Source organism: Henckelia pumila, chromosome 4 (genome assembly GCF_033568475.1).
Source record: "Henckelia pumila isolate YLH828 chromosome 4, ASM3356847v2, whole genome shotgun sequence".
NCBI classification, from domain to species: domain Eukaryota; kingdom Viridiplantae; phylum Streptophyta; class Magnoliopsida; order Lamiales; family Gesneriaceae; genus Henckelia; species Henckelia pumila.
The window spans coordinates 18694385-18710582 of NC_133123.1; the positions used below are offsets into that span (position 1 = coordinate 18694385).

Sequence of the window (16198 nt, forward strand, 5' to 3'; positions counted from 1 at the left end):
TCATAGATCTTATTAGATTTTCAATTTTCAAATCAATATTATTAGAAATATTGGTGGTAGATCTTGGATTTTTCTAAGTATCAATATCAAATCTTGTTGTGCTACTTCAAAAGCACCAACAAAAAATATTATAAGATTTTGTTACACCAAAAGCATCAATTGATATAACATTAAAAATATTTTATAACGAGTTGCGCTCTTCAGGAGAATAACTCAAAAGGAAAGCATTTGTGCTGATAACATATTACAAATTTAACGAAAAGTAAAAGATGAGAAGAGAATACAAAGAAATATGAGTTTCGAAAATGACTCGAAACTATCTCATCCATAACTGAGAACCCTTATTTATAAGGTACAATTACAATGTATAAATATTTAGATAAATAGGATTGAGATATCTATTTTAACCGAAAAATTATCTTGATATTCATCTATATTCAAAATTATATGATAACAAAAATAATTTATTTCCATATATTATTTAAATTTAGAAATGTTTAAAAATATAAATTGTGTTTTCGGCTCTCACAAAAAACGTCCCCTTGCACTTGTCGTTAATAGATAAGGTGCTTATATAATAAACCTCTTCCCTCCACACACACACACACAAGCAAGAACATTGATACACAAAGCGCCTCATATGGAGATTATCACGAACGAACGAGCAAGCGAGCTAGAGATGTTTGAAGTTGGTTCATGCGAAAATGGTTACGAATTCGGATTCTTGATAGGCCAAAGATTCTCCAAAATAATACAAAGTAGGCTATCGAAAGACCTCATTCTGAAGAACCAGCTTCTCCCTTTTGCTAAATCCAAGCATTCACAGCCACTTCTCGAATCCCTGTTCCAAAACAACCAGAAAAAGTACCCCAAATACTGGGATGAACTCAGAGGAACTGCTCGAGGGAGTGGCACGTCGTTTCTTGAAGTATATATATGTCTACAATCCATATTTCAGTATGCTATGTTAGTGACTGAACATTCCGCCTGATGGAGCTTCTTCATGTTTTGTAGATTATGCTTCTTAATTTTAGGAAAGAGATACTTCCATTCATTTCGAACGCAGAGAAAGATCCGGTGGACGATAGTAACGACGATTGCTCTGATATTCTCGTCGTTGGTGATTCAATGGCTGTAGCAGCTCATAATGAGGATGCCAATGTTGCACTCGTTGGCCATACGTGAGTATACACAGACGAATGCCTCCAAGAATATCTTTTTAGCTTAGCAGAGTTAGTTTTTCGTCTTTCTTCTTTGGAATTATGTTTTTTTTTATATGTAAGATGGTTTTATAGGTATTTGATTAAGGGAGTTATGTCGAATGGAGAGAAGTTTATAGCTTACACATACGCAGGAGAGCTCCCGAGCTGCGCATTTGGATTCAACACTTACGAGCTGGTACTAACGTGATTTCAAACCATTGCTCCTATAGTACCTTTTGCTTGCTCCCAGTAATTTCCAGATAACTTTTAGGTAGTGTTTGGAAATGTTTTGAAAAAATGATTATGAACTGTTCTTTACAAAGTTAAACACTACCTACGTTTTACAATGATCAGAACATAGCGTTTGACTCTTAAAATTTAAGTGATTTGAATTATACCATCTATGACTGCCTCATCAACTATGATTTTTGTATAACAAAGTGTGTGATCCAGCGAATTGAATGAGCCGATACTACGGAGTTAGATGCCATCTTGCATACCTGATAACACAATTTCCGCAGGCGTTTACACTGAATTCAGTTCCTCCTTCTGAACATGAGATTGAGGCTGGAGCTATAGGCAGGAACTTCATTTCCAGAGATTTGCTTGAAGCACAAAGCATTGATGATGCCTTAACAGTGAGTCTTCTGTGTTTTATCCTATCTTTAGCCATACAACTTCATCAATCTTGGATCATAACACCAGTGTTTCCTTTTTCTCATAAAATCCAGAGGATTTACTCGTCAGAGGCTTCTGTAGGACACAGTTACAATCTGATAGACCTTAAAACAAGGAGGATTATGAACGTAGAAACTGCGTCAAGAAACCGCGCTTCAGCCCATGAAATAGGGGCAGTGCCCTTTTTCCATGCTAATATGTACCTCCATCTTCAAGTTCACCAGGCAGGTATCACAGTCCATCCAAGATAAACCTGAACACTTGAGCAAAATAACACAATCCCAGAAAATTTCTCCAAGAAAACAAGTTACAATACTTGATTTGTTGCTTATGAAGGCACAGGATGAGAATTCACTGAGCAGACAGAAAAGAGCTGCTTTGATGCCAAAGGGGTCAAAAAGTGATTTCCTGTCAATTCTTGGAGACCAGAATTATGCCAAGTATCCTATTTACATGACAGGTGAGATGACAATAGAAGTAATTCAGAGAGTTTTTCAATGCGACACAAGCATTACTCAAGACCTTTCTTTTGTTTTTGCCTGCTTTCCAGGTCCACTTCTCCACACCTTGTGCACAGTTATGATAGATTTAGACGAAAAAACCATCTCAATCATAGAAGGAAACCCAAAGGAAAGAAAAACACCCTTCTTCTTCCCAATGTCATGCGACAATAAAGGAGAACTTGGGTAAAGCTTCCTAACAAAGGGCACATATCCCATTGAAATTTTCCATACAACACCTAGTGCAATGGTCTGAGTATGCAATATGGGTCCAATTCTTGATTAAAGATTTTGTTCACTCTACTAAGGTGATGAACATAATATGAACCATTTAACATGATTCTTTTCAGAATTTTCCCATATACCACCATATAATGGAGAATGATAGAGGAAGAAGCAATCTGCACTCAAGTTAATGATAAAGGAAATAGTAAAAGCCTGATAATTCACTATACAACGATATCAATGCTTAAAGAAAAAGAAGAGAAGTGAAAAATGAAAATTAGTACTTTGACTTTTTTCTTCTTAAAATATCAATGATGCTTTCAACAGTTTAGTAACACATGGATTCCACTATCTGTTCAGACAGCTATGTAATAATAGTACATTCTTAATATGTAACATCCAGAAGAGGAAATTACCTGGGCTAATATTCACAGATCAAGATCGCGCAAGATGACAAGAAAGTTATGAAATACACAAAACACTACATCATTTATTTATAGAAGGAAAAATTGAAGCTTTTAGGCGTGAGCGTGATCGTTGTCCCCTAGTTCTAGCTTCAAATAGCTTTGCCTTCAATGTATTTTCCTTCAAGTCCTTCGGCAAGTTTGAAGAAGACTCGTTGAGATTCACATCATGGGATGGTAGTTTTTCAGTCCATTGGCGTACTGGACTTGGATGACTCCTCCAGACAGAAGAAACTACCCCATAATCTTGATCAGATTGTACATTTCCACTTTCTGACAACAAATAGTGATTTCTGATCAAATTGTCAATCATATAATTTGTATTCAACCCAGCGATTCCTTCAGATTCATGCTTCCTCTCAGAACTATTTACTTTTGCTGCTTCAACTGAGTTCCCAGTGACAGAATGTTCTGCATTTGCGACATGGTTTATCTTTTCACCCTGTGACATGGCTTGAGCCATCTGTTCTTCAAACTTCACTTGCAAACTGGATGGATTGAGACCAGTTTCCCTCTCAGAAGACCCAAGTGTTTTCTTCACCTGCTTTTGCTTCAGTTTTTCGTCATTGCCATTTTTTGGGTATTCAATTTCTTGGGATTTTAGGTTGGATTCACTGGTTTTTTCCAGCTCGAAACAGTTGGACTCACTACCTAAAGAGTCGTCGTCATCATCATCCTCATCTCGGGGAGCACTAACAGGAAGATTTAGTGGGATTGATTCAAGTGAATTTCTTCGGAATGTGGGATCCCTCAATACTTTGTTGCCATTGATCTTGTGATTACCATTGGGTTTTGTCTGGATTAAAGCTTCAATTTCAGTGCGCAACTTATCCACTGCCAACTTCTTCTCTCCCGAACCATGTTCCAGGTCCAGCTTCATCTGTACCCGTTCATCAAGCCACGACTCAGATATATGAAGAATCAAGTTGCGATCACCTCGCTCATCCCAAGATTTATCTGACTTTTGCCTTAAAACATGAATTTCTTTTTCATAATCTCTTATTCCCCATGCAAATTGGTCACAAAGATCTTCCAAGAGATTGCGCGACTTTCTTTCTTTCTCCAATTCTTTGGAGACACTGGCAAGAGTAGTTTTCACATCATAAAGCTCATGGGCTAACTTCCGGTGCAGACTCTCTGATCTCTTCCTCAACTTTCTCTCGTCCTCAAGTTCATCCCTCATGGACTGAACAGTGGCATTGATTCTATCTTGCTCCTTGTTCTTTCGAATGAGTTTGTCTTCAGCAATCTGCTTCACCAACTCATCTATTTCGCGGCGATCAGTTTGCTGGGCTCGCATCAAATCTTTGATCCGTGAACGAGAATGATCCAACTCCTTTTTCAATGCTTTGATAAGAGAGACATTGGATACATGCTGCTCTTCCAGGCTCCAGATACGATTTAAAACTTTAAGCAGTTCAGTCGATGTTTTTAAGCTATAACTCGTCTCACCTGTTCTTCCCATCAATTCTGTGGAGCTGGTAGGGGTAACAGCAGGGTTGTAAGGTGCAAGCTGCAGAGGACAAACACTAAGTAAAGTCACTTTAAAGATTGAAACAATATGAAGTAATGAATCACTAAACCCTTTCAAAAATCCATTAGGACAAACAGGCACATAGTAGTACTATGATGCAAACAAATGAGAAACAAATAAAAAGATCATAAGACAGGTGAAACCATCTCTGTTAAGCCAGTCTCTGCATGTTGAACTTTGAATTAGACAAAATACAAAACAGGCTAGGCAGAAAGGAATCAATAAATGATTCCAAGATTTACTATGCAGAGTAGTGGAATGCGAACTAAATTATGGTCTTATAAGACTCCAAGATCTCTTCCAGTTTCATGTATAAAATCGTGTCAAAACAAAGTAAATGTAAAGAAACTGAAAGTTTATATCGTACCTCCATTGAGCTACCATAACTTGCTGGCGACACAGGTTGTAGAGCATGATTACTCCTCTCGATTGAACGATGATGTTGCATAAGTGTGGCAGCAACATGCTTTTTCAAACTACTGGAACTTCCAGGCTGACATTAATAACGAAAAGAAAACACCCGTAAAAGCAGAACCCAGAGTAATGCAAAACATAAAAACATGACACCTTACGCAGCAAACTCTGCACCGTGATTCATATGTGATAACAGAGTACCTTGAAGTTTTTACAATCATAGTCAAACATACATATAACTAAGATCTGATGCGGGGGGGGGGGGGGGGGGGGGTTTACTATACAGAATGTAATGTAATAAATCGAAGACTTGATACCAGAATAGTATTGGAGTAAGGCAAGTTGGCTCTTCCCAAATACGAATAATAATCAAGCTAGTAGTAAAAATTGGCCAAACCAATAAAGTATTTTAAAGCAAAGAAATAATTTTGTTACATGAAAATGGCCACAAATCCTAGTAAAACCCCATCATACACGAACAACAGATAATATATTTGTGTGCTTAAGCTCGTGTGGGGTTGAATACCATCCCCGAAAATGTTCAACCAACCACCAGTATAAATACAAACCTTGAACAAGTCAATAGCATACCACATGAAACAATTTTTAAGTACTAGTTGGGACCACACGAGCACTTAGAATGAAAGATTAAACTTTGATTAAAAAAAGAAGCAAACTACAATTGCAAAGCAAATGAAGGACTCAAAATCCAATCTCCAAATGGCAAAATCCGAAAAGGAAAAAGAAAAACCAACCAATCACGCTAACAAAAATAAGCTCAGACGTATCGTTTATGAATATATAATTAAAAAAAATAAACAAGAATCTTTCACACTTTGCTATTAGCCCTTCAAAAAGAAACACAAAACGTATCAATCCCTTACCATGTCTGGTAAACCAGGTGAAGGATCAGGCGGTTCAAGGCCACCCTTCTCCTTGTAAAGCTGCTGGTGGCGCTGGTGGTTGAGGCGGCGGAGCCTAGGGTGGTTCATCTTCTCCAACGGCAGCTTGTAATGATGAAGCTCCCAGAGGGTGGCAGCAAGTTTTCTCGCAGAAACACGAGGAACCTGTGAAGGGTTTTCTCCTACACAAGCGAGGCTTTTCCCTTGCACTTGCTCCTCCCCACCATCACCATGAGGAGCCGTTGCAGCCGCAGCTAATAATGATAGTTCTTTAGGTCTCCAAAAGGGTGCCACAGGGGTAGTGTGCCCGCCCCTTTTCCCCACTCTCAACAACTTTTCTCCCAAATTCTCTCGCTTTTTCGCTGGCCCTTCTCCACTTTTATCAAGCTCCCACCTTTTCATCGTCCCCCCCTTTTTCTCTCTCTTCTACTCTACAAAATTGTTTCTTTTCCCACTAACCTACCCCGCCCCATGTAAACTAGACTAAAACTCCAGCCACCTTCTGCTCTTTCACTGTAAAGAAACTAAACTAAACCAGCAGTGTGATTCTTGGTTTCCCGAAACTGTGAAAACATAAAAAGGAGCGTGAAAAGATTTATTACCCTTTACATGTGGAATCTTTGTTCCCGTTCTTTTTGTGGGGTTTCACGATTCTGTACAGTAATTCTTCGAGGGGTCAGACTCCATTTCCATTGTTTTACCATACCAAGAAAAAGAAAAAAAAACAGTATATTTATTAGTTTCCAAAAAAAAAACAAAAAAGCAGTATTTATTGCAAAGAAAGCAATTAATTAATTGTGGGAAGAAGGGGGAATGATTTTGTAGGGGGCCACATTTGTGCATCCCAGCACGGCATACGGTACGATACAGTTCCAGAGTAGGTGTGCCTCGTACACACCCTCATAAAGTAAATACAATCATTAATGTTTTAATATTTCCATTTTATTTTATTTAGAATTTAATGGTTAATTATTTCATTCATTTCATATGTTCTTATCATGGAGTTCAATTTCTATGTTTAATATTATTTTTCCTATTTTTTAATTATGAACACATTTTTTTGATACTACTAAAATCTTCATTAAATAAAGTTAGATTGAAAATTTGTTTTATGAAATTTACTTTTTCTAACATTTTTTTTAATATGTGTGAAAATTCACACATACATGAGTAAGTGATATGGATATAAAATATTTTGTTTGTTATAAAAGCACATGATCTCTCTAAAATTTTTAATTTTAAAATGTGTCTACTCTTTTTTTAAGATATTTTAGTGATATTATATTAGGAAACGATATAACTTTTGTTATCTTATTAAAGAATGTGGACATTATAATAATTATATCTACAAAATTTATCCGAAAACAACTTGAGAAAACCATATACCTAAATGAGTTTACTATATCATGGTTAATTGTTTTTAACACTTTCAGCATTATACACATGTCCAACCACGAGCAAGAGTTTGTTTAGTTGGAGAAGTCAACAAACTATAAAAAATGTTTTTTCAAAATCTAGAATTTCAAGTTTTTTGCTCTCCTAATTCTATTTAAAACTAAAAATAAAAACTATTGTCAATAATAGTCTTAACGTCCAAACCTTTGTTGGTTACGTTCGTGTGAAATCTATCAAAGAAACATCAATTTATTGGATTTTAAGTCCCTTTTTTTTGCAATCAAAATTTCGAATTTAATTAGATAAGAATATAATTGCAAAATTATTATTTTATTTTTTTTCATGAATATAGTTTAAACATTCTATATATATAAATCACTTGGGTAATATCTATATAAAAAGAATCTTCTTATTAGACAAAACAGAATACTATTTTTTTTGGTCAAAATTGCTCTTATATGGTATATATATCACACTTTTTTTTTTTGAAATTTCAAATTTCAGTTGACTCTCGGTAATATTTATAACTATGATATTACTCATATTTGAATATAAATCAAATTAATTAAAAATATTATACAAGAACGCAAGGCATACACCGACATACCAATTATATATAAATAATATGTCTATTATCCAAAAGAGAACACCATTTTTTTTTTGTCAAAATTGCACTATTGTATAGATATTACTCTCTTGTTTTTTTCTTTCTTTTTTCTTTTTTTTTTTAATTTTGATATTTCAAATTGCATTTTAGTCCCCCGATATTTTTTTATAATTATAATATTACTCATATTTGAATATAAATCAAATTAACTAAAAATTTATAAACACGGAACTTGTGCGCCGATATAGTAGTATTAATTATTTTATTTTATTTTATTTTTTAGATACTAGTATTAATAATCTTTGGGACAAGAATTTGGGGCACATGATCTAGGCGTCTAGGAGGTATTACAAGTCGTACGCCTAGTGGGAGTAGGGAATAATGTCGGCATAATATTAAGATAGAACAAAGTTATTTTTTTCCTTTCTTTTACATTATTTAATTACTAATTATCTCGTCTTTTTTTGTCTTATAAAAAACAAATTGCAGCCATTTTTTTTACAATTAAAAAAGAAAAACAAAAGTGTACTTTTTTTTTATTGCGCTGTAATTCTTAATTCAGATGTCCTTTTACCTTCAAACGAAGTACCACGTTATGACCTTTTGAATTACAAGGTTGGTGCCAATATATTATATTATGATTATTTTTTCACGAGACTGATGCTATATATTGAAAATATACATTTTTTTTCTACAAAAATTTAATTGACATCTCATTCTTTAACTTTTTATAAAATTTTCATGTGTTTTTTTTGTCACAACGACTTGTTGCACACACATTTTTTTTTTTTTGCATCTACGTACCATTTTTTTTAAAACAATATTAGGTCGGTACAACAATTTCGTCATGCTATTGTAATACTTTTCAGATCTATTCAAATACATAATCCATACCATAATACACAATTTTTCTCAACAAAATATTGTAATGTACGTGACTATGTGAGTGAAGTATTTCAGTACATTTGAAAATTAGTACAATGATACAAGGAAATTTTTATAACATAACTCTAATATTGTCAAAAAATAGTTACTTGGGCGCAAAAACAACACGTATACATCAACCCGTGACAAGGAGTAAAATGTGCAACTTTTATGATAAGTCAAGCACAAGAATGCCTATTAGATTTTCATTGTGCTGAAGTGTATATTTTCAATATTTTACTGAGAAATTTGGTTAAAAAAACTCGTTCTTTATCTACATACTTTTGAAATTATTGTCTTTAATGTGTATTTTTTTTTTCAAAATTGAGTGATTAAAGATTTTTTAAAAAAACGTACTCCATTTTTAAGCAGAATAGAGTGAAGATGGGAAAGTTTGCTTTAAATCCCTAAATCTTTTGAATTGAGTCCCTGTTAGAAATAAGTTATGTTAGAACATCCTGATCCACACAAAAATGTTTTTGAACTCCCTATGCCTACATATTTTTTTACGGGTGAAAATCAGTACAAAACATTGAAAATATGATATTAATATATGATATTTGAGTACTAACGAGTTTAGATATGGTACACAAGATAAAATTTTAGGTACAAAATTTGAGCAATATTATTTATATCAACACTTGCAACACATGTTTTGATACTCAATAATCATATATTAGTATCAGATCTAATACAATTGATACTTCAATATTATATATTATTATTGTAACGCCCGAAAAATCCATAAATTCAGTCACGAGTATTAACGAGATTTTAAATGAAATTTAAGTAATTTATTTTATTTATTTATGATATAAATATTTTGTTTAAATTTAATGATTTTGTTTTATTAGTCGTGATTTAAAAGATTGGGTTTAAAAGGTTTTTCATGCTATTTTGCGTGAGATTTTATGTTTTCAAATTTTAGATTTACTAAAATATATGTTTAAATATTGTGTTAAATTGTGAGACCTCGTTTCTAAACAACTAATATCAGACAACAAGCGATAAGTAATTAAGATCCCGTTATATATTTGTTATTTTCTTTAAGGAGGCTCGCGCGCCCGCGCTGACATCAGCGCGCCCGCGCCTACGCCCCGCAAAACCCCGCGCGCCCGCGCCAAAAGAAGCGCGCCCGCGCTCATACCTCGCAAAGAGGCCGCGCGCCCGCGCCGTCCCCTCGCCCAGAAAGGTTAAGGCACTGTAATAAACTCAATCAAAATCTAAACACTTGCATTAAGAGTATTTGACATTCCAATAACAATACAAGAAAGGTTTAGGAAAGAGCAACATTCCATTCAATAGCACCTACATTGTTTCTTGCTTACAAAACATATACGAGAAGTTCGAATGACTAAACATGATCGCAAAACATAACTAGGTTGACATGCTGATTCGACTTCTAAACGAGTCTCACTTCTATCTCTTGCTCTGGACGCTAACCAGGTCTATGCTTACTTGATCCTGCCCTTCCTGTTGCCAAGTACACATACAAAACAAAGCAACAGCCGGATAACCGGTGAGAATGATAATCCCAGTAAAAGCAACATATCAAGTAATGAATATACAACATGCTATCAAACCACATATTCAAGTCGAAGTTAATGATATGCATGTCTTTAAAACCAGGATATCGATTCTGATAAACACGAGAGTATTGCTCTGCTTTTGGGATCCCGAGGATGAGATCACGTAACGACTCACCGACTCTCCCAATCGAGGTGGTGCCACGTATCCCACTCCTCTAGACTTTGAGCAACCATAATGAGTATGCTAGCACTAGGCGAAATACAACAACCTAGGCCACTCAATCATAGTTCCCAAACGTCTAACAAAAAGGGCGGTTCTGCCCGCTGAAATCAAAGTAGGCTGAAGATGAATGCATAACAGAAACATAAACATAAGCCACATAACAAAAACTCAATCAATCAACAAATACAAGTTCCACGTGCTAGAACAGCAAAAACATAAGCCACATAACAAAAACTCAATCAATCAACAAAAACTCAATCAATCAACAAATACAAGTTCCACATAACAAAAACTCAATCAATCAACATAAACATAAGCCACATAACAAAAACTCAATCAGCAACCGAGTCATAGACGACTGCCTCTCCGGCTGAGCTGCAGGTCTAGACGAACTCCCACTCTGAGCTCTATCTCTATTACGTTGAGGGTACACTTTAGAGAAGTGTCCCGGTTGCTGACATGTGTTACAATAGCCGAAGACTCCCACACACTGATCCGGTGAGTGTCTTCCTCCACACTTGCTGCAGTACAAGGATGATGACCCAGAACTCGGTCCTGAACCGAATTGCTTCGAACCACTGGAACTGGACGAACTGTTCCCCTGTCTCTTGAACTGTTTACCTCTTGCCTTGTACTGATCCTTTCTGTTTCCCACACTGTTTCCACCTTCATACCTCTGCTGCTGGTTCTGATGTTGAGGTGGCTGATTCTGGTACTGAGATGGTTGGTTCTGATACTGCCTCTGCTGCTGAGGTGCCCCCTGATTACCTCTTTGCCTCCACAAGCCTGCTTCTGCTCCCTTTGCGTAATTCATGGCATCCGCAAAGTTGCTAGGCCTGTTGGTATTAACCAATGTGAAGACATCGGGGTTCAACCAGTTGATGAACTGATCTGCCTTAGCTTCTTCATCTCCGGCAATTAGCGGTGCAAAATGCAACAGACTATCGAACTTAGCCACGTACTCTTCAATGTTCAGATTCCCTTGCCTCAGATTTGCAAACTCTGCTCCCTTATCCTTACGATACGAGATAGGGAAAAACCGCTTATAAAACTCAGATTTAAAAAGAGTCCAAGTAACCTCTGTACCTTTACTCTCAAATGCTTTCTTTGTCATGATCCACCAGCTCTTAGCACCACCACGCAGCTGATGAATTACTAACCTGATTCGGCGGTCATCTGTGTAGTCAATGGAATCAAACAACTGATCCATATCATCCAACCAACTCTGACAGTCAACTGGATTTTCTGAACCCATCAACAATGGCGGATTGAACGACTGAAACCTCTTCAGCAAGGTTTCCATAGGAGTCGCTGAAGCATCCAACTGATCAACCTCAGTGCTAGCTTGCTCAGTCGCAGGGATAACTGGCGGTGTGTTTCTGTTTATCACTCGACGAGGACCCATCTGATAATCAAAGTTTAGGACACGAGATATCTCAATCGCTACGATCAGTGCCCTTACAACCGCTTGGAATACCGGATACCAGTCGGTAACAGAAACAGTTATATCCCAAGTAGATCATGCTTTATAAATTAAATCACATAACCATGTAATTCAATAATTCTCAATAATAAAGCATGCTCGCATGGAATTAAGTACATAGTTAAAATAATTCAAACACATGCGAGGAGCCAATACACGCAGACTCGATCTACCCGCTAACTCTAGTTCGACCAAGAATCTTAACTCTCTGATACCACTTAATGTGAGACCTCGTTTCTAAACAACTAATATCAGACAACAAGCGATAAGTAATAAAGATCCCGTTATATATATATATATTTTTTAAGGAGGCTCGCGCGCCCGCGCTGACATCAGCGCGCCCGCGCCTACGCCCCGCAAAACCCCGCGCGCCTGCGCCAAAGAAAGCGCGCCCGTGCTCATACCTCGCAAAGAGGCCGCGCGCCCGCGCCGTCCCCTCGCCCAGAAAGGTTAAGGCACTGTAATAAACTCAATCAAAACCTAAACACTTGCATTAATAGTATTTGACATTCCAATAACAATACAAGAAAAGTTTAGGGAAGAGCAACATTCCATTTAATAGCACCTACATCGTTTCTTGCTTACAAAACATATACGAGAAGTTCGAATGACTAAACATGATCGCAAAACATAACTAGGTTGACATGCTGATTCGACTTTTAAACGAGTCTCACTTCTATCTCTTGCTCTGGACGCTAACCAGGTCTATGCTGACTTGATCCTGCCCTTCCTGTTGCCAAGTACACATACAAAACAAAGCAACAGCCGGATAACCGGTGAGAATGATAATCCCAGTAAAAGCAACATATCAAGTAATGAATATACAACATGCTATCAAACCACATATTCAAGTCGAAGTTAATGATATGCATGTCTTTAAAACCAGGATATCGATTCTGATAAACACGGGAGTATTGCTCTGCTTTTGGGATCCCGAGGATGAGATCACGTAACGACTCACCGACTCTCCCAATCGAGGTGGTGCCACGTATCCCACTCCTCTAGACTTTGAGCAACCATAATGAGTATGCTAGCACTAGGCGAAATACTACAACCTAGGCCACTCAATCATAGTTCCCAAACGTCTAACAAAAATGGCGGTTCTGCCCGCTGAAATCAAAGTAGGCTCAAGATGAGGAAACCAGGCAGTGACACGCAGGCACTTCTCGCGACTTCCTCGATCCTTTTCGACTCTCTTTCACATGACAACATTTAACAACTGATAAATAATGATCTTGGACATGAAAAAGCTTCAAAACTCGAAAAGGATTTTCTCAAAAACAACCAAATTCAAAGGATTTGATTAAAACCTTGCGTACATCAAACACACACAAAAAATATTAATATTCTAACATAGTTACACAAAATATCCATTCATTGAAACCTTGATGGTCTCTCACATGAAAAAACTTCAAAACTTGAAAAGATTCGATCAAGAACACCACAACATCAAAACTTTAAATTGAAAATATGTACATCATACTCACACAAAAAATCTGAGATTTAAACATCTTTGAATCATTTTCTCATCAAAATCTTTCTCATAAACATCAAGAACGATTCATGTTTCACAGTTCTACATCATGTTCATAAAAAACTCATATAATCAATGCAATATACATAACTTACACAACAACATATATATTTTTCATATCAAAATACTTATATTCTCGATTGATGGTTTCAAAAGCATTTAAAACTTACCTTTCTGCTTGGTGGGGAGTAATCGGTACATCAGGAATTTGATCTAACCTTGACACGAATGGATCTTTGAAAAATTTCTTCTTCAAAACTCCATAGGTGCATGATTGAGGGAGAAGGGAGTGAAGGTTGGCAGGTAGGGATCAGATTTCCCTTCTCTAGACGCGCCAACTCCTAATTTATCAAGCTAATGGGCTGGACCCGCCCATTAGGTAAAAATACTGAATTTAAAATCATTCTCCCTCAAATACTTTAAAACTTGGCTACCAAGCCCAACTTTATATAATTTGCACCAAAAACATATTTAACTTTGAACTTCACATAACATACATCTTTTAAATCGAAAGCTGCATAATGACCAATTATCTCTTTAAAATTCTTAAACCTCGTTCGTAGGCTAGTCTCGATTTCTTCGTCACCGGGTTTAAACCCATGCCTGAAGTACAATAAAAGCTAACTTGCAACTATTAAACATCAGAAAAATTACATAACATTAAATTATTTATGTAACGCCCTGTTTTTATCTTAAATGAGTTTATTTGAGTTAATCAGAGATTACAGAGTTCTCGAGCCGGTTTGATTTTGATCAGGGTTCTTTTTGCAAATTTTGGAAATTTCAGGGACTAAAACACAAATATTGATTTTTATATATTATCTACACTTAGATTTTGTTGACAAAGTCTCCTTCTTCCTCCTCCAAACCGTGAGCTCCATTGAAGACGCCTCCAACCTTTTCCAGCTTCCAGATTTCAGTCCGAGCTCGATCCGGCCGTTGGAATTTATTTCTGAAGGCAGATTATCGATCACTGCAGTGAGAGCTCCGTTATATCGTAAGTTTTTCTACGATCAGATACATTCTAGTTTTTGGATGTTGTTAGAATCGTTTGAGATTCGAGTATGTTGTTCTATACAGAGTTCTGATGGTTTATTATCTGTCGGTTTTGAATTAGAGCGACGTTCGGATTTGTTATGATTTTTGGAAGCCATTTTCGAAAATGTGGATTTTGAGATTGATGGGTTTGCTTTTTTTTGGTTGTCTTAAAATTTTTATGAGGTTATATCGCTATTGAACTGCTGTCTGCGTTGTCGGTTTGTTCAGTTATAGCCGTTATGCCGTCGGTTTGAGTTTTGGAGATTTGAACCGTTTTTGAAGTTGTTGAACTTGGCTTGTAAGTCGATCATGGTAATTGATCTTTGATTGTATCTGAACAGATTCGTTTGGAGTTGTCAAGCCCTGTGTTAGCAGCATTTGGTCGTCGAGAATTGGACGAAGAACGGTAAAGAGATTACCTTGAACCGTTGCCTTTGTTGTTGGATTGTTTAGTTGTTGATTAAACCTTATGTTGTAGCTTATCCAGAGTTGGAACTACTGCATTGAAAGGTAAAAGCAGTCATCGTAGCGGGATAGCATACTCGGGACTGTTGGTTCTCGAGTTTCCCCTTTTTAAATCACATATTGCATTGATACTTGTTCTAGCATGTGGAACTTGTATTTGTTGATTGATTGAGTTTTTGTTATGTGGCTTATGTTTATGTTTCTGTTATGCATTTACAGTGGACCATGCGCTCGAGCACATGGGGCGCGCATAAATGCACGCCCGAGCGAGTCCAGCTCTGACAAAAAATGTTGTCGTAGCCCCCAAATAACCGCTCATAGACAACAATTTTTAAAAATTATTGTCTTTGATAAGAAAAAAAATCTCAAAGACAACGATTTTAATTAAAACTATTGTTAAATGAGAAAAAACGATTTTATGAAAAACCGTTGTCTTTTGAGTGTTGTTGTTTCAAGGTTTTCTTGTAGTGCATATTTCTAATGTTTTGTACCGTCATTCAATTAAAAAAAAACAAATATAAAATTAATATCAGTACTTGCATACATATTAAAGTACTCAAAAATCATAAATTAGTACCGAATTTGAAACATATTATGCTCAAATGTCATGTATTAGTATTGTATTTTCAATATTTTGTACCAAATTTCATCCGAGAAAAAACATGTGGACCTAGGGAGTGCAGAAACATTTTTCTATGGATAAGAGAACTAAAACATTTTTTTTCTGATAAAGACTAAATGCAAAGTTATGTTTGAGTTTGGGGATTTAAAACAAATTTACTCGAAGATGATCACCTGATGGCATGTTTTTTTTTTTTTTTATGAATGAAATTAAAATAACAGAGATACACGCACAATTTTAGGGGAAAAAATTCGGAAAGAAAATTTTAGTTTTACTCTTATCTATTTTTTTAGTTTTCATGGATTATAGAAATTTGTTGAAAGTAACTAATGCATTTAATAATAATAATAATAATAATAATAATAATAATAATAATAATAATAATAATAATAAGAGTAACTTAATAAAAGAATAGAAAAAGCCTTTTTAAGTATAACAATTGATGGGTAAATTACCGGT

The 16198-nt window shown here is 35.9% G+C and overlaps 2 protein-coding genes across 4 annotated transcripts; one reads left to right on the forward strand and one right to left on the reverse strand.

Annotated features, from left to right (window-relative positions):
* The first annotated feature begins 631 nt into the window (after positions 1-631).
* Positions 632-2660, forward strand: LOC140867845 (uncharacterized). Of its 2 annotated transcripts, XR_012145287.1 has the most exons (7): positions 632-928; positions 1015-1181; positions 1296-1398; positions 1724-1840; positions 1934-2108; positions 2217-2340; positions 2431-2660. XR_012145287.1 is itself a non-coding variant. In XM_073272894.1 (6 exons), exons 1-6 carry the CDS (start codon positions 641-643, stop codon positions 2225-2227), a joined length of 861 nt encoding a protein of 286 aa, XP_073128995.1. In that variant the 5' UTR covers positions 632-640; the 3' UTR covers positions 2228-2422. The 2 variants fall into 2 exon arrangements, 1 of the variants encoding a protein (XP_073128995.1); XM_073272894.1 differs by lacking the exon at positions 2431-2660 and having other exon boundaries at positions 2217-2422.
* A 229-nt stretch (positions 2661-2889) lies between these two features.
* Positions 2890-6653, reverse strand: LOC140864334 (uncharacterized protein At5g41620-like). Of its 2 annotated transcripts, XM_073268461.1 has the most exons (4): positions 6522-6633; positions 5902-6443; positions 4971-5096; positions 2890-4582 (listed from the first exon to the last, which is right to left on the reverse strand). In XM_073268461.1, the coding sequence occupies exons 2-4, from the start codon at positions 6319-6321 to the stop codon at positions 3092-3094; spliced, it is 2037 nt and encodes a 678-aa protein (XP_073124562.1). In that variant the 5' UTR covers positions 6322-6443; positions 6522-6633; the 3' UTR covers positions 2890-3091. The 2 variants fall into 2 exon arrangements, with proteins under 2 accessions (XP_073124562.1, XP_073124561.1); XM_073268460.1 differs by having other exon boundaries at positions 5902-6653.
* Between the last annotated feature and the right edge of the window lie 9545 nt (positions 6654-16198).